Source organism: Saccoglossus kowalevskii, chromosome 18 (assembly GCF_978046115.1).
Source record: "Saccoglossus kowalevskii chromosome 18, keSacKowa6.1, whole genome shotgun sequence".
Lineage (NCBI taxonomy): Eukaryota > Metazoa > Hemichordata > Enteropneusta > Harrimaniidae > Saccoglossus > Saccoglossus kowalevskii.
This window is the reverse complement of record NC_140658.1, coordinates 22,728,877-22,748,016: the sequence shown is the minus strand read 5'-3', so window position 1 is coordinate 22,748,016 and position 19,140 is coordinate 22,728,877. Positions and strand designations below refer to the sequence as shown.

The window sequence follows — 19,140 nt, the reverse complement described above, 5'->3', positions numbered from 1 at the left end:
CAAAACCCACAGCCGAGACCGGACACAGGGATAAATTCGTTACCGTTTTACCGTTACCGCACAACAAACCCTGAAAGCCCTGCCCCAAGAGCTTGGCTGCCAGCACCCCGTTGGCATTCAGTGCCCGAGGCTCCAGAGGAGGCCCGGTGCAAGTAGCCTGAGCCTCGGCCTCACCCAAATAAGTGGGAGAGCGCGACTGGGAACGCAGGTTCCCTGGAAGAGACGTGTTTGAATGCAAACATTCTTCCTGCTTGCCCATAGAGGGACTGCAGTGGAGACAGCTAACTCCGACTGCGTCTGATCTACCTGGCCTGCCATGGACGCAATTCGACCAAAGCCCTCAACTCGGAGGCAAACCCGGCTCCGTGCGAGGAAGGGTCCACAAAGAGACCCGCAATGGGCCCCATAGGAGGAAAGCCTCCAGGGGCACAGCCTCGCTGCAGCCGGTAAAATTGGGTAAACCACCGCCTGAAAAAACAGACTGTGAGGATGCCCTTCGATCAGCGGGGGGAGACCGAGAAAAAATATCGGTACCTCCACCATCGGGCCTCCTACTTGGTGTCCCGGTACACAAAGCACCGGTAGCCGAGCGTGAGGACTTTCCACTCATGCCAAACACGCACTCACTTTAACTGATTTGTTTACTGGACGTGCGACCTTGCTGTGAAGATAAATGAGCGACGCGGTCAGTCTCGGCGATTTTGATGGCTCTGAAAGAAAAATCTCAGGACTCAGAACTCCAGTGAAAAACACACGCCTTCACGGCAAAAACCCGAACCCCGCACGCAGCTAAGTATTTCGGATGCGGGTTCTATGCTGGTGAATTCTGAATATAACCACTGCACAGTCGACTCGAAACACGAAGAGACCAAAAAAAAACGGCAGCGAGCCCTGGTGCTGTCATTACATCTATTCATTTCTAAATACATAGATCAAGCATAAAATGAAGACGACATGCATTAGGGAAGTGAATTACAGTAGTAAAAGGTGCCGCCATGAAACAAACAAGTGGTTACGTAGTGCCGTCGGGTTTTAATTTCTTTGTTGTGGAAAAAAATATTACACACAAATGGGAAAACAACACGAGGGTAAAGAAGACAAGAAAGAATGTCGAATGCCGCCCAGCGGCAACAACCCAAGCTAGAAACCCGGACAGGAAAAAGCAAAAGAGCCAGGCAGAGCCACTCAGAATCATTCCCGGCGAGGCAGAGATGAAAGAAGTGTGATTGTACAGCCGTTAATGGCACTGCCATATGGCCTCGGTCACGTGGTTCGTGACGTAAGGGAAAGAGAATCTTGGAGTCATGGGGCTTCCCCTGACCTAGATTCTATCGCTCCATCACCGGCAGAATTGCTGATTAATGCCTACAGTTCAAAATAGTCATTTTGACTGACCGGAGTCTATGGTGGGTAATTGAACGTAGTGAATTTGGTTTAATATTGTGAAAGACTAATTCTGTTGTACTGTAAAATCTGTATCAGAAACTGTGGCTTCTATTAAAACGGTACAATGCAACAGAGGCTTCTATTAGAGCATCTATACATATGAGAAATGGTGAATTTGTTTTGGTTCTCAATTTTTCAAAAAGAATGGGTATGGCTTCTATTAGGGATGCAGCTTTTAATATAGATTTTATCGTAGTGACAATTTCTCTAGGGTTGTATGACACAGAGTCAGACATTCATGAAATTTTGTCTTTACAGATGAAGTCTTCAAATCGTGAAGTTGAGTACAAAACAGAAATCATAATATGTGCAAATTAATTAACTATTAAGTGTAACACCAGTCATACTGGGAGTACTTTGATTGGTGCGCAGACAATCTGAATAGAATTGTAAAGCTGCTGCCCATTCTGAGCACTAGATTTCATTTCATATACCGGTCATATCATGTCATATCTAGGTTACAGCACCATATGCTATATTAATACAGCTGTGGTATAAGTCGTGATAAATGGAGAAGTAAAAATCATCTTTAATTTGTGAGTCAAAATTAGGATCTGAAATTAAAAACTTAAAATTGTAAAAACCTGAGTTTAACTGTTTGAACGCCAAAGTCCATTTTTGTCACCTTTCATGAAATAAATCTACCAACTTTTTCCGAAATTTTTTCTAAAATTTTGAACAGGAACTGTAGCCAATATAAAGTTACATCTATTTATTCCAAAATTAACGAAAATGAATAAATATTTTAAAAATTTTTGGTGGAAAATATGATTTTTGTTTATTACAATATGAAATGTTTTTATATGCATGCTATCACATCACACTCACCTCTGTCCATCTTTATACCGTCATCAAATTTAGAGAATAAACGATACCTCTGAGCCCAATATTTCTGAATATCAAGATCATCCTTCAGCTCATCTGGTATCTTGGCAACATGTCTACTCCCTTCACTAGGTGTCTCATTCAGTAATTTTTCTTCAATTCCCATGATATCATTAGATTTTTCATCGTTATTTCTAGGACTCTGCTGACCAGTTCCCATAGCAAAATTTTCAGTAAAATCGTTCAAATATTCATGTTGACATTGTCCCTTTATGCTTTTAATCAAATTCGTCTCATCACTACTATTGCAGGAATCACTAGAAATCTCTTCTTCAAGTACACCAACACCCCCTTCTACAATATGGTGTGATCCAAGTGTATCAGCTTCAATATCATTCTGGTCATCAGCAGATAGTAAGAACTTTTTGACATTTTGTAGTGCATCACTTTCTCTGGTATTTAGGTCTTTGTCATCATTACCTAATTTCGTTGCTTTTTGTTTCTTTTTTAATTTCTTAGATTTCTTTTTGACTGTTTTGTCCCTATATCTGGCATTGACACATTTCACGTTTGGCAGGCCGGAATAACTAAAATACAATCAATAAAAAAATTATAATTGTTATTTAAAAATCTATACTCATTTAGATACTATTAACCGAAGAGGTCCTAACTTAGAGACAGAACTTATTCAAATAATATTAACCATACAGGTCCTAACATAGACACAGAACTTATTTAAATAATATTAACCATACAGGTCCTAACATAGACACAGAACTTATTTAAATAATATTAACCATACAGGTCCTAACTCAGTAACACAGGACTCATTTAGACATTATTATCTGTGATGGACCTAAATTTTTGACTTCCATGTGTATATCAGTGCACGCCACTGATTGGAATCTGAGATAGACATCTTTAAACAGACAATGAAGCAAATGGACATGCATATGCAGTGCAACATATGCAATGTATTTGCAAAGTTTGAATGCGATTGGACCAGGCATGTCAGAGATACAGATGGAGATGCACACGCACACATGGAAATCAAAATGTGGATCAAAGTTGGAACAAAATCCATCCATACACAACCGAGATCTGGATCCGGAATGACAGAAATACTTGATTTTGATGAATTTCAAGCATAAAGATGTCCACCATTCGGCCATCTTGAATCAGATCGTTAAACGAATGGATGTGCATATATATATATCCAAAGATGTATGATATACTGTAAAACATGTTGAAAAAGCGACATGCAATTTTAGCAAATTGTGGTAAAATGACGTAATAGCGAAATGTTGATTTAGTGAATCTCTCTTGTCATTGTTGATTTCCTGTTTTCACAATACTTGTCTGTCTTGTGCCAAAACAAATGCGCAGTTATCGCCTCCATTAAAATAAAGAAAAAATGTCAAGTGTAATTAGGAAGCGCCCCAGATTTTTATGTATACAAATCCCCAAGCCTTGGCCATTTTGAATTTAGAATAAAGTCATTAGCGACATCTTGGATTAGCGAATCAGTTCTCTTGCTAAATTCGCTAAAAAGACATGCCCGAGAAAAAGACTTGTTTTACAGTATGTTGAAAGTTTGATTGTGATCCACGCAGGCATATCCGAAATAGAGGTGGACATGCACAGATGTTTACAGACTGTCTCCGAACGGGGACTAATAATGTTTAATAATACAATACACAATACATGCAACTGTTTACATCTGTTTCTAATGAAACAAATATGATAAATATAAATGGCATCAGATGTTGAATAGAGTAACAAATCTTCATGATTATCTAGTCGTGTGTTAGACTACGTAATTAAACTTCACTGTATCAATGGTGATTACGGTACAGTGATGGTAGACTACAGATGTCTGTCATACTTGCTTTTTTGCTTGTGAGTCTGCTTGAAAACCAAGAACTTTGTAAACTTTCTTTTTCTGTCGTTGCAGTTCGTCCGGGTCCAGCTCATGACTAAAGGCGATAACAAAATATAAATATTATTTTTAAAAATGGTGGACAACTTTAATCTCTGATTCTGATCAAGAAATCATTTTGTAAATACTTTTGATGACTTCATTCTTATTGAACTAAAACAGAAAGTATCTAAGATAACTTTCACCAACTTTATGAAACTAAAAAAAATGTTTGGCTTTCTACTTTCTAAATCCTAAATCACAAACTCCAGGACTTAGCAAAACCCCTGAAAAAGTGAAAGAGTTAACTAATTACCTGCGTTTGTATTTGATTGGTAGATCTTCTGGAGGATCACTGTCATCTTCATCACTGTGACCTTTCAATGACCTTTCACAGTGGTGCAGATTTCTGACTGATGTATTTGTGTTACCAACGTTTGACTGAGACTGGGTAGAGCCTTCAATAATTACGAGAGTAGTAAGTCAACGTACGTGTACATGACATAAGAAAAATCAGCATTTTGAACTGAAATGCTTAGCAACGCATGGCGATATTATACTTCAATATTATTTGTTACTTTTATAAACATATTATTATTTTTATTATTACTATTAAATCTTTATTGCAAGATATAAATTGAAAATTTTTTTTTTTTGAAAACATAAATTTCTAGAAATGCTAATATAAATCAGTGAGTGAATTAGTTAGTGTGTTGTCTCAGGTTTTGAAAACAGCAATAATCTAACTCATTCTGTTCAAGCAAACAAAAGGCCCGCAACAGTACTGGGCATGAGTTCCTTAAGGCGCCCTCATCCACAATCCTATTCCTGCCCCTAATGCCCTTCCCCCATTTTTAATTGTATATGCCCCTCTTCAGGACATTTATAGTTATCTGGAGGGGTATATACAATTACATTTGGGGGGCTGGAGTGTTAGAATTAGAGTTTAGTTTAGAGGTGGATGAACTTGAGTAAGTGTTTCTCAATATTACAATATTACATGCAAACTTTTCTTTACCTGTTATTTGACTCTCCTCACCATTTCCATTCTTTGAATTTCCATCGTATGGCTCACCGTTTTTTTCATTGTAACACACATCAGTTTTCAAATCATTCGTCTTTTCTTCTATATCAATATTTTTCATATCATCATTCAATTTTGCACAAATATCATCATCCATGTGACTAACATACTGCACAGATCCAGGAGTATCTAACGGTTCGCTTTCGCAAACACCTTCTGACTGGATACATTCAGACAGCGAGGTCTGAGCATGCTCAGTGTCCACTGCAGTGTCTAAATACAGGCTATCCGATTGGCTGGCAAGTTGATTATTCGGCAGATATTCAAGTGTTTGATTTTTTTTTGTATTCTGAGCATGCTCAGTATCCACTGTAGTTTCTTGTTTGTTTGATTGGTTGTCACATGACATGTCACATGACAGCAAACATGTTCCTTCTTTCAGATGCGCTGCTCCATGTTCAGAGTTTTTTATATGGAGTTCATGACTCTCGTTAAACATGACACAATTTTCTGAACTCTCCTCTGATTGGTTAATTACATCATACAGTAGGTCACATGATCTTTCCTCATCTTGAATCGATTCATCAACGAATGTCAACCTTTCTAACACATCTTTTGATTGGCCCATTTGATCACATGCTTGATCTGGACAACCTGATTGGTCAGTTTCTTGAGTTCTCATCCACTCATCATACCACTGATGGTAATACCAGTACTGTTCTGAAAAATGCTCTTCCCATTTAGTCTTCCATTTCTCATTTTCACATGGATGGAGTTTCCATGGTAACAATTCCACATCTCTGTTCTTCTCTTTCTCTTCTACCAGAAGATTTTCATCAGATATTAAGATATCAGAGTTTGTTTTTTCAACATTTCTAGTTTCTAGGTTTATTTGGTCCTCATTTCTCAAATCACTGTTCCTTAATTCACCAGATTTTACTTCAAAGTTTGAAAGTTTCTCTAGATCATCATTTTTTAGTTCATCTGGAGACACATACAGATGCTTTTCATTATCATCCTCTCTGGCAGTGCTCTCTTGAAATTCTGGGTACCTCTCAACCCAAGTTTGCCACAGAAGCACCTCGCCATTTTCAGCCCAATATTCCTCCCAGTTATTAATATTTGTAGTACCAGATTCAACATAGACAGCCTCATATTCTTCATCGAGTCTCTGATCTCTTGATTTTTTATTTCTTCTTTTTCTCCTTTTTTTCTTCTTTCTCTCAGACTTCCCTAATTTATCTATTAAGTGCATTGTTCTTGATTCCTTTAAAAAATAAATTATGGAAGTGTGCTTAATGTTGGAAAACCATATGTTGTGATTCCATTTGAACTATTATCACTGCAATACATTTTGTGCAAACAAATGTTATTATTCATAAATCACTAATATACATATACCGGTACCTTAAGTCACAAAAAAAGAATTCGTTTTTCATCATTGTATTAGTCAGTTTGAAACTTGTGCTTCAAGAATTTCTCATTCAGGTATAGAGTAGAATGTGGAAATGTTTGCTTTCTGTTTCAGAAGAAGTTTTGTAAATTCAAATCAACTTTCAATCCATGAATTTAAAAATACATGTACAACCCCAAATACGTAACATATTTATGTGTGTTGAATTAGCATAAAACATTTTTTGATTGGTCGAGTAAATTATTTTGTAGTAATTATGCAAATGATTGAGCACAATTTGAAGATGACACAATGATGTAATGACAAATAAACAGATTCACAAGTCAACAAATAATAATAAAAACATTGTTTTATTACCTCATCAAGATCTCTTGGTGAATTTAAGAATGTCACTGGTAATCCCATCTTTAACATCAAATCTTCCTCCCCTATAAATTCACCTTCGAATGGTTTCACCGGAGAACCATAGGCTAAATCATTGGTGTTCACTAGAACTGTGGAGTTGGTACACTGATGTTTATTGGCTGAATGACTGGTTTGATTAGTACACTGATTTTCATTGGCTGATTGCATGATTGGGTTGATAAACTGATGTTCATTAATACACCCACATTGATTGGCTGAATGTTCTTTATCATTCAGTAGTTCATCTGATTCACCCAGGTCTGTCTTTTCAGACTTCATATCCACTTCCTGATCAGATAAATCAGAACTGTCGTTCACTTTTTCATTGGTTGGTTTATTTCCGTCCTGATTACTTGGATATTTCTCCAAGTCAACTAAGTCTTCAGGGCTGCATATCGATAACTTCCCTTCCAAGTCTTCCTTCATACACGCACCTTCCTCAGTGCCCCATACACAGAACTGCCTATCACTGAAATAAACCAATGAAATTTATCACTTGTTTGTAGATAGCAGTAGTGGCTTTGAATTTGCAGTTGCACTCAGTGATGTTTTTGCAACATCGTCAACATGCCTGAAATAAACATACCGGTACTGTGTTGTTTCCACAATGACTCACGATTCACTTTCATAAACACATTTTCTCAATTGGCCACATACAGGGAGTGAGGTCTAAGCATGACTTGACAATCAGAAGAATTTGCTGTATATGCATTCATTCTAAAATGTATCTGCATCATTTAAATATTCAAATTTTCCTTTATTTGGGGTAAACTATGTCGCCCACATTGACTTGTTAAAGATTACAGACGTCACATTCAAATCTTTTCCTTTGTTTACATTAGGCGTAGAGGGCGCTATATTGCATGTGACGGAAACAGAACCCTGTCATTGAATGCGAATGTCCACAGAGCGCTAAACACTTTTCATTGCCATTTTTGGCGTTTATCGTGAGAGGACTGCAAAGTATACACTCAGGCAGTACAGGATTGCACCATGTTAAAAAAAAGAAAACCACGATTAATTAAAACGGGTACATTGTAATTTGTACGCAAAATGTTCATGATAACTCACTTGATAAATGCCCTAGTACAATAGCAATGTACGTGTTGCGATGTGTCCAAGCCATCCCAGTATACTTTGACTGTCGCTACTAGACTCCACATCACCATATCTATCAAAGATAACATATAAAAACACTACTAAATGGAACAAGGTTAAGGAACATAATGAAAATGGACTCAGAGTCAGTTGCATAAAATATCATTTCTGCATTCACATAGTTTACTAATTGGGCCGGATGTACATTTTTTCAAACTATTGAATGTTTCTTTTTTTCTTAAAGAAACAAATTGAAGGAAATGTTTAGAAATCACAATTTATTAGATTAATTAGATTTGATTAAGATTAAATATCCAAGACTTATACAACAATTCTGATTATTATTTTGCAATCATTCTACACTGTCAGTAACTTAATTTAATTTAAAGTGTGTTCAGAAAATAAGAACAAAAACTAGATCAGCACATGATTTTTTAAAATTAAAGAAGGGGGGAGTCATTATGTAAACCGGGGTGGCTAATTATTTCTGGGATATAGTTTTTGGTTGCTGTTTGGTTGACCATTTTTTTTCAATCTGTGAAGGACATTCCCAGACAGTATGTTTATTTTTATGCAAACATTAATATTTATCAGGGATATTTATTATGATTTTAGCCAAGCACCCCCCCCCCCCCCCCGAACAAATAATAGTCCGCGCCTTATACACATAGATGACACAAAACACTACAGCGTGCCTGCAGTGTGCAAACCACGTGAAACAAAGCGTAAACATTGCTGGAAAATATCGTCATCGATGTCTTCTGATCTACAATTGAAAAACGCAAAACGGTAATCATAGACCCTGGATGAAGGTCTATGCAGTATAGCCTTACACAACGTATTCGCCATCGCAATAATAATGGTGTAAAATCGTAATACTTACGTCGTCCGGCAAAGAGTTTGTCTAGCACGCAGCGGAGTAGTGGGAGACAGCCGTACAATCCCACTGTTGTTATGAAGGCATGCAAGTTTGGAGAAAAATATATAACTCAGTGTGTACTGCAGATAAACGATTTCACATCGACTGGCGGATTGGCGAATGTAAACAGGAAGGTGAAGTACTCGTCACACAGCTCCGAGTCCGATCAAACCATACAACTGGATTCCTCAGGGTTGAAGAAAGACACTGACCTTTCCAGAGGGCGCCCTAGAGAAGGTCAAAGTACGCCGCCGTAAGCCACTGAAAATTTTGCTTTTGTTTAATGGTCATCTGAGGATCGCAGAAGAATGGTAACAGTTCAGTGATCCCCGGAACAGACAATAAACGTAACCACATAAGTTTAACACTTAAGTTTGTATTCAAGCAAACATTTGGAACTGATAAATGGCTAATTGGACATTTAGAAAACAAATTTGCTGAAATCCAAATCCACAAAAACGTCGAAATTTCTAAAATCAACAAAATATATATGAACACATATGAATACATGTGTAGCACTAGTATATTTTTGCTCTATTTGCCACAGTGGTCGTCCAACATTTTAAAGATCTTTTGTGATAGAAGTCGTCATGAAAATTCAACTCATTCAGAGCATGGTCACTAGTAACATACGATAGGAATCCATTCCTTCCACAGTTATTTAGTTTAAAAATGTAAACAATCCTAAGTTACCTGTCACCTAGCTTTTCAACAAAACCCGACACTGATCTTAACACTTTTTATTCGTATTTTGTAGTCTTAACATTGTTATTTTTATTATTTCATGCTATACTATACAATACAAAATAATAACTTTAAGTTGACACTGAAAAAGAAGAACGGTTACAAAGATAATTCACAGGCTTGGTTTAAACGAAAGAAATTCTCCACCTATTTCTGTAGTTTATCTTGTTTGTTTTTTTGATATATTAAAATATTCCATTAGTTTTGTAACGATGTTAAGTACCAAATTCATCGATGGACTAGAAGATTTTCATGATTCGTTAGGTGGCTATATGTTATATATATTAATACGTATTTCACACACATTTTCATAAAATATACACAGCCCTTCGAAGGTTCATCTTATCGAGAGTGTCATTTCTACACAGAATACTATTGCATTAAAACTCTTAGAGCATGCGTTTAACAGTAACTAGAAAAGCTAGCATAATAAAGGCGGTAAAAAAATCCCTCTCTTTTTTGCTCCCGTGTTTGCGAATCACATATAAAAGGTAATGCGCTTGGTGTGCCTGTGTGACCGTCTGTCTGTCAGTCTGTCTATGTGAGCAAAATCTCTAAAACTTCTGAGCGGGTTTTGGTCAAATTTGATACATAGGTAAGTTGAGGTAATACTCTGACAACATTAGTTTTAGAACCATGCACTTGCATATTAAGTAGCTAATTTGCATATTAATTGTCCCATTTCAGGCTGCATTTGTAAGCGAAATTTCCTAACCTTTAATAACATTGCTTCTCCACTGACTATTGGGAATTTGTATTTCTTAGATTTCTTAGTTTTTCTTTTATAAAACAAATTGAATGTATTTACGAAACATTTAGTGTGAAACTGAATTGTTCAGAGAGTAAAACTAATCATCTTTAATAATGCCAATTGGTAGTTCCGATCCTTTAAAAATTAATAACTTTTTATTAAACATGCCTGAGAGAGAGGAGATAATTCCTCACAACAAAAGTAGATGATTTGATATTAACTAGTTAGGCTTGTGTGATACATAAATAATTGCATTATTGATGAAATCTCGGCATATGGTTTTGTTGCTCCAGGTAATAGTGTCAGTAACTTAGGCGTGGTCAATGTTTACATACGACAAACTGAAAAACATATTACGTCAAAAGGATGGCAAAAGCGAAGATAAAGTTCTCGGAGCCATAATCGGATAAAAATAATAATTTTGCCCGCTAAGAGTTTCAAATAGTAGGTTAGTATAAATTGTCATGGATGTGGACATACTAAATCGCACTACCTTTGAATTGCTTTACCGTATAGTGCAAATACATCTAGTATATTTATCATGCCCCCGTCTCTAATTTTACCAATCGTGACATTTCTTGCCACTTTATTGGAACCTTTCCTAATAAACTTGTACAGAATAGAGCTAATTTTAATATTTATAACGATTTGGCTGAATGTGCAGAGAAATTTCGGAATAAGCGTAATTAGAAGTTTTCCCAATGAGAGTTAGATCCCGGATTAACCAAAATTGTAGGCAACTTTAAGGAGTCGAAAAGATTAAACAATTTTTTGCTATACGCCTTTCTGGATCATATGAGAGCTTTCTTAATTAGTGATGGTGGCCGATACCATACCAATTTGCTGCCATGGACCCAGCTCAGATGTTACAAACAACATCGAGAGCCCTACAGAGATGTTCAGATTATATTCATTATCTAAAAGAAAACACGCGATTTTTTTAATCTCATGACCCTTGTCCTCAGTGGAATAAATATTGTTATCATAATGAATATTAACTAGCAGTACTTCCAAGGTGATAATAAATATAAACAGTCACATATAACTTTTGGAATGTTGATAAGTTAAAGGTACGCGGTTCACCCTTCAAATCTGATTGACCTGCAAATAATCTTAAACAAACCTGATATTGAACATATTCATAATCTCATCAGACGACGAGGCGTCACATTTCTGTCAAACCATCGATCTTACAATATGGGTTCCTAGTTCAATGCAACTCGCTGTGCGGAATTATATAGGTATGTTCACGTGTGATACCCGACCTCCAGTTTTACGTGTTTGTAGATCCGATGTCACTGGAGTATGTCGCAAAAACCTCACAATATTGGCAAAATATCCGTCCCCGCCCACTTCTAGTGACACCAAATAACCTAATTGGCATATATGCTAGTTTCTCACTCATGGTAATCGGAAAAGTACGGCACAGGTTGTTCACATGTATAAATCCGCGTGACCTTTTCTCGGCATAGCGAACTAAACGTATGAACTCGACATAATCGTAGAGCTGAAATGATGATGTCATCATTTAATTTAAGCAGAATTAACATCGGAATCATCGTCTTTTCTACTAGCGTGTTTTTATATTCATTTGCTCAGTTCTCGTACCTGTTTCACACGTACAGACCAATGAACTTACACTGGAACAAACAACATGAAACAATTGGGAGGAACACAGACTCAAACTATTGACTAAGATATGGGAAATTGTGTCTGATTCGCCACCACGTACGTTGCAGACAACATGACCCGGTTGTATGTCCATATAAAACAATTATTTCGTATATTCGGTGTATTAGAAATCAAACAGATGCAAATGACAGAGCAGAAGAGGTGTTGTTGTTGTTGAACCTTGACCCAGCTACTGTTGACATACCGTTTTTCATAGTGATAACTACAAGTAATGACAACGTTGCGATTGGTAGCCAGGCATGGTACTCGTACCCTAAAAATCGTTCGATTTATTTTCGCTTATACATCCACTCAACTAAATCAGTGAATTTAAAACTCACCGTATCGCAAATCCATGCGATACCAAATTTGGAAAAGTTAGCACCGATGACCGATTTGTGTCTATCCCATCCTTAAACAGTATTGGGAAATTGCTATGAGGTTCTTTTTTATTTAATTATAGGATCGGGGGGTCGCATTTCTTACGACACAAAATAATTGCGGATGACGTGCTTCTTTGCATTACTGTTATTGTTCAACCATGTCTATTCGAACTTTCGGTACAAACAGACAAACAAATATTGTGAAATATAGTTATTTCGACATCACAATTAATGATGGTCGTATTTCTGACGACGAACTATCTCAATTTGTCTCATTTCAATAATAATAATTTCGTGTTGTACTAGAATATATGTTTTATATTGTAGATACACAATATGGGTGACGATGACACTAGAGAATGCGCCCTCGGTGATCACAACCATCATGTGCAGACGGAAATCACGACAGGGAAAAAGAGAATCACTAAAACGGAAGCCGTGGTGCTGTCAGTTGCAGATGCTGTCAATTTACCAGTCGACATTATTGACGTTGTCGACAATTTTTTTGAAATTGGTGGAAATTCAGGTGAGATTTATCTCAAACATTTCTTTCAACCCAAAGACAGACAAGGATGAAATCAGTATATACTAGTAAGCGGGCTGTGTGTCTTTTGTTTTTCATTTATATGTAAAATATTAGTTTAATATGCTGTAGAACTGTCGCAGTTGTAAATGCTTGACCATTCCACTCACAAACTTGCATATATGTTCAAAGCCTCGCTCACTTCGTCAAATATTGAAATCGTGACAGTGAATCTTAACTCACAAATGTCAGCAAACAATCACCAATAAACGAAAGTCATATTGTATTTCTATGCTAGCATCTAGTGAAGGGAACTATCATTGAGTGATCTTTAATCGTGCCATGCCAATATTAAGCAATTATCGTAAACTATTTTTCTTCTTGAAGAACAGAAGTGGAGATTAAATTTGCATGTGTTTGGTTTTAAAACATGGCTTAGAAACACTGAAATTTTAAAATTATTATTGTAGTTACATTGTTGTACAAAATTGCGTATACTTTTTTTTGGACACATATTCCGGCAATGTTACACATGCCCGTTCAAATTTTCTCTAAACAAAAAATGTATTTTACACGCGTTGCCTACGTCACGGTCGCATGAATTGGGCGAGAAGTATTCTCTAAGACAAGCCTACGTCACAAACTGGTCAAAATCCCCCAAACATTGCCAGCAACCAATCACAGACTAGCTTAAACAATAGCTTTCCTTGACGATAATACTTAGCAACGTTATTTCTCCCACGCTAACTTGAAAAATCTTTTGTTTTTGTCTCGTTTCCGTTTCCGGTCTGTCTTAGAGAATCGTTTTCTACTAAAATGATAAAAACACGCGAACAATTATTTTTGTTTTTAAATGAGAAATGAATCATTATTCCTGGAGGGGGTGATTTAATTTCCTAGCCGAAGTATGTAATTGTATTTCCCCCCGGAGATAGTATATTGTGCCGATACGTGATATTCTCATATATTAATTTTATCTGTCTCCGCATCATTTTATTGGATTTGATTGTTTCAGTAAGAAGCACCATCGCCTTGTCAAACCTGCGTCGCCATGGTTACGGTGTCTCAATACAGGACTTTTTCAAAGCGGAAACTCTACAGGGCATTATCGACCTCGTCCGCGAACGGCATTTCCCATCAAAAGTAATTGTCGATGACATTGAAGTAACAGAGTTCGATTCTGGTGGTCTCGTCATAGATACGTGTGGTTATGAAATCGTACCCTTTAATGAGATTGGGAACAGCGAATTAGTTGAGGCTAGAGAAGTGTGTATCGATGCTATAATTTACGGAGAGCGATTCATCATGGCCATGGAGATGTCAGTAGCCGAAAAACGCGACACGATCACTAAGTTTGTAAAACGCATGTTTGAGAAGAAGGTTTTCCATCGTTTATCATTTATGATAAGAGATCTAACCGATAACAGTATCGTAGGGGTCACGGTAAACACCGATGCCTCAGTGGAAGAACACCCTTCTCTCTCTTCGACCATAAAGTACCCGGCACTTGAAGCATATTTACAAATTCGAGGCGAAATGGAATTTGAAATGAAAAACATTCTTGGCGTGGATACCTGTGGTGAATGGATCTTCCAATTGGTATCGGCGATTAGTTGCGATGTGTTCCCGCGCGCGAAGGCGTTTCTTTTGAAGCTGATGGAGGTTGGTAAGTTTAATTTGCACGTAGTTAGAATCTTCACTAATATAACACGTATTGTCTCCAACACTCGCTCTCGGATCTCTAAAATACTATTAAACTCGGGCACATGCTCAAGGGTATATCCTTTTTTTTTTTTTTTTTTAGAAAAGGTCAAACTAGCTGAGATGTACGGATTTCGAGGCATTGCGGGAATCTATACGCATCCATTGGGACAATGCGTGGCGGCTGAAGTTGGCTTCGAAGCTTTCGTCAAATCAGAGACTATACGGAACAATCCTCGTTATAACGATTGTTTCACGTACATCTACCCACCAGACTTACGCGTATACGTGATGGGAAAAATAATTGGTGATAGGGGTCGTCCTGACAACCAAACCAAAGGTATTATTTCAGTAATTTATATGTAATATTTATGGATTTCCGGGGAACTACTACTACATGTATATAACAACCATGGGCTAGTGATGCTAACCCTGTCCATCCCGTCGCTGCGATTGATTGCAACCGGTGGACGGACGTTTCGGCTGCGAACGAAACAGACATTGGCATTGGAACAAACGTGTCGGTGGGAATTGTTATTTTTACAGGACAGTGTTCAGTAACAAAGTATGTACGTGCTTTCGGAAATGAAGAAAAAAACAGAAAGAGAAACAAAGTTGTTTTTTAATCGACTCGCACCTGATTTTTCTTTTTTTTCTTTCATACCTTACTAAATTCACAACAAAGAAAAGGATTAATATGCGCACGTTATATGAACAATAAATACTAGTTTTGCCCACCCCTTCCAAATAGTCGATCTTCATCTAATCGCCATGTGGTCGTGATGCCATGTGATCAAGCCTAACTATAATATGCTACGTTCATAACACCAGTAGTGGTTACGTAATACAAATCACACCATTGGTTCCTAACGAAAGCAAACGTTATTTTCTCTTTCCAGACATCTTACTCCGTGAAGTATCAGCGATTGTGAGAAAAGCTGTCTCGCGTGTTATAGAAATGCCACTAGAATGTGTGCCACTGGAAAAGAATTTTTTTGAAATTGATGGTACCTCGGACGGTGAGTATGCTCATTTAAAAAAAAAAACTGTAGTCAGAGGGAAATGAAAAGTTATGGGAGGGTTCGCCTATTGAAAACATGTCGGAAGTCTGAATTTACGCTGAAGAGAATATATTGTCCCCCAACAATTATAGTTAGGCAATGTAGCACATTAAACATAACATTACTGAACACCTCAGACAGCTTTTGCTAATATGCTAATTACCCGACAGCAGCTGGATGGAATTTCCAGTGTAACTATGCATCATGTGAATTGTTCATTACAGAATCCGCCGTTCTAACCGTTAGACTCTTACGGCAGCAGGGAATTGATATCAACGTAGCCGAATTTGTTGATGCTCCTCAGCTTCAAGATGTTTTAAGAGTTGCCGTGGAAAAAGACCCGTCATTGTTTACTATGGCAACGGGGATGAAAGTGGGCAGCTTAGTTTGGTACGGTGAAAAACTCATGGAGAATTTCGAGGCGATACCATTCTACCATGCCTCAGTGGCGTTGAGAACAGAAGCCCTCGAGGTGTGCGTCGAATCGCTTCTTAGGACAGACCCTCTTGTCAAAAGCCTTGATATCGCCTGTGATGTGAAACGAGTATTCGCACTGTCGGCGTTGAGGGAGGTGTTCTATAACGAAACTTGCAGATCGCTCTCGCTTATGGTGATTGATAAACGAAGTGGACACGTGGTAGCGGCCATGTTATGCGCGGATTTTTTCCACCAATGCCATCCGAGCTACGAGGGGGTCGCGTGTACACAGTGGCAGGCTTACTTACATGCGCTTGTTTCCATGGAAATGTATTACAAAGCAGTGTTTGACGTGTCCGGTCGGGGCAACTGGATGTGTCACGTTATATCCGCTGTTCGGGATGTCGATGTCCGTTTAAGAACAGAGTTGAGAAAATGTTTGATAGTTGGTAATTATTTAAAGCGGGAGGGTCGTCACCTGCGCACGCGTGAGAATTGAGTCCCAAGCGACGATAACAACACACGCTAAGAACGCAAAGACTCATGGGTAGACGCTTGTTTGTAAACAATGACACGCTATAGCCACCTAATGCATGCGTAGGTGACGACTCCTCCGCTTTAAGACTATTTACATACATAGAGAAAAATGGTAATATATCACGATTGCTAATAATCATATTTGTTTGTAATCGCCCTTCTAATTGGCTATTTATTTCTGTCATGTGACACATCGTGTACCAATCACAGAAAGCAATTCCAACATGTTAATTTGTTCTTATTGCGACGTCACGGCGTAAAATATCATTTTTACGCCGATGACACACAGATTTATTTATCGGTTTCTGAAGATGATCAAATTCGCGCCCGGGTGATACTTCAGACATGTATTCAAGATGTTAGCGATTGGATGTCTTGTAATTTCCTACTTTTGAATGTGTCGAAAACTGAATTTGTGTGCATGTCGTCTCGGAGATTCTCACAAGACTCGTGTCCTTTGTCTAGTATCGCAATTGGTGAAGAATTGGTTAGTGCTTCGTCAAGTGCTAGAAACTTAGGTGTCTTGTTTGATTCGCAGCTATCTATGGAAACACACATTTCTACTATTTGTAGATCTGGATATTCCCATCTAAGAAATATTAATCGTATTCGTAAATCATTATCCCAATCTGATACTGAAAAGTTGGTACATGCTTTCATATCTTCTCGCTTAGACAGCTGTAATTCATTATTGTCTGGTCTCCCTGTAACTAAGATAAAACCTCTTATTCGTGTACAAAATGCAGCAGCCCGCCTTGTCACTCGTGCTCGAAAATATGACCACATTACAGACATTTTTATTAAACTTCATTGGTTACCAGTTGTACAAAGAATCAATTTCAAATTACTTTTACTAGTGTATAAATCTTTGTATGGTTTTGCCCCAAATTATCTATGTGAATTTTATGTACCGAGTCGTAGTTTAAGATCTGAATCGAAGTTTCTTATTAAAACTCGTCAGATGTGTAGTAAAAAGTCCAAGGTGTTGTACAAAGACCGTGCTTTTGAAAATTTAGGTCCTAAACTTTTTAATGAATTACCTCTGTCTGTTCGTTCTAGTCCTTCAGTAGACATTTTTAAATCCAGACTGAAAACGCACTTATTTAAATGTGCTTTTAATATTTGACTGATTGTTTATTGTATCAGCGCCTTTGATCTTCATATGTTGGAATTGTTGCGCTTAATTAAATAGAGTTATTATTATTATTATTATTCTTGTATGTGTGTTAAACCACAGTCCCTCTAGATAGAGGGATAGTTGAACTGTGGTTAAACGTTGAAAGCCTCTGTAAAGGGGTATATTTGGTAAAACGTGTGTCTACCCGCTTTATTTTTACATTTTCTCGATCAGAGTTGACTACGATTATGTACACCGTTCCTCTGACATTAGGAAACGCACATATTATGTTCCAGGACCGGGGGTGTCCCATTAGTGTTTAAAAAAATGATGAAATACCAAACTTTATTTTACTGTTGTTTATTGCTTCTCTTCTCAGAAACTATAAATAAGGCACGTAACCAAGGATACAGTCATGTGATCGGTTTTCATAGCAACTTGATGTGCCAAGAGCTCGCCGTCGATGTCGGAATGGACGTGATTGGGAATTCCTGTCTGCTCCGTGACATTTCATTCAAGGAAGGCAAATATTTTAAGAACATTTGTCCACGAAATTCAAGGATTATGGCGATGGTTTACGATTTCCTGGTTTAAGTTTAGCGACACATAGAGTAGATCATAAAAAGAAAATAAGCTAGTATCCGGGCTAATATCCGTTTTTTTTTTTAGTGTCAGCCTACAATGAAATTATCGTCTGGGGACACTGTCCCACATGGCCATGAATATTGAGTATTTAACTATGCTGAAATGTATACATTTTTTTTCTAAATTGCTTTCAATAAATGTTTCACTATACTTGTAATGGTTGATTAATGTGATTTGTCGAAATAATTTGAACCTCTCCTATTAGCAGCGCCATCTAGTGGTGGCGGCCTTCCCTGACGCATAAGGACCACTTTCCCGGAAGTAGCGAGACTGGGGTGCAGAGATACGCCTGCTTTGTCATTGCGGAAAATACAAACATGTCAGTTTTCTGATAGTCCATAGGAGGGATTTTGTGTTGTGACGTCTATTGGTACACCCAGAAGTAAATTATCACGCGTGCAAGTTTAAGTTACTCCCCCAAACTACAACGCCGCATTTTCGACTTCCGGGAAAGTAGCCTTATGGGTGAAAGATCAGCTGTTCACAGAGAACATATTATTTGATCTGCCATCGACTTTGACTAAAAGTATTAAGTATCTTA

General features: G+C 37.6%; 2 protein-coding genes across 2 annotated transcripts in view; one reads left to right on the top strand and one right to left on the bottom strand.

Moving 5' to 3' along the window:
- LOC102802469 (uncharacterized) overlaps window positions 1–9,239 on the bottom strand; it is an 18,511-nt gene extending 9,272 nt beyond the window's left edge. Inside the window, exons 1-7 of the mRNA XM_006825522.3 lie at window positions 9,014–9,239; window positions 8,104–8,203; window positions 6,985–7,501; window positions 5,208–6,480; window positions 4,506–4,647; window positions 4,161–4,247; window positions 2,275–2,858 (exon numbers count right to left, since the gene is read on the bottom strand). Coding sequence (XP_006825585.1) covers window positions 2,275–2,858; window positions 4,161–4,247; window positions 4,506–4,647; window positions 5,208–6,480; window positions 6,985–7,501; window positions 8,104–8,201 — 2,701 coding nt within the window. The 5' untranslated portion in view covers window positions 8,202–8,203; window positions 9,014–9,239. The remainder of the gene's footprint in view (window positions 1–2,274; window positions 2,859–4,160; window positions 4,248–4,505; window positions 4,648–5,207; window positions 6,481–6,984; window positions 7,502–8,103; window positions 8,204–9,013) is intronic.
- Window positions 9,240–12,934: 3,695 nt separating this feature from the next.
- On the top strand, window positions 12,935–18,756 carry LOC102801517 (uncharacterized). Its single transcript, XM_006825516.2, has 6 exons — window positions 12,935–13,124; window positions 14,137–14,787; window positions 14,926–15,162; window positions 15,722–15,841; window positions 16,108–16,749; window positions 18,334–18,756. Exons 1-6 carry the CDS (start codon window positions 12,935–12,937, stop codon window positions 18,546–18,548), a joined length of 2,055 nt encoding a protein of 684 aa, XP_006825579.2. The 3' UTR covers window positions 18,549–18,756.
- The last annotated feature ends 384 nt before the right edge of the window (window positions 18,757–19,140 follow it).

Coding starts and splice junctions, on each gene's coding strand:
- LOC102801517 (XM_006825516.2), top strand. CDS start 12,935: ATGGGTGACGATGACACTAGAGAATGCGCCCTCGGTGATCACAACCAT. Junction 13,125..14,136: donor TGAAATTGGTGGAAATTCAG/GTGAGATTTATC, acceptor TGATTGTTTCAG/TAAGAAGCACCATCGCCTTG. Junction 16,750..18,333: donor GAGAAAATGTTTGATAGTTG/GTAATTATTTAA, acceptor TTCTCTTCTCAG/AAACTATAAATAAGGCACGT.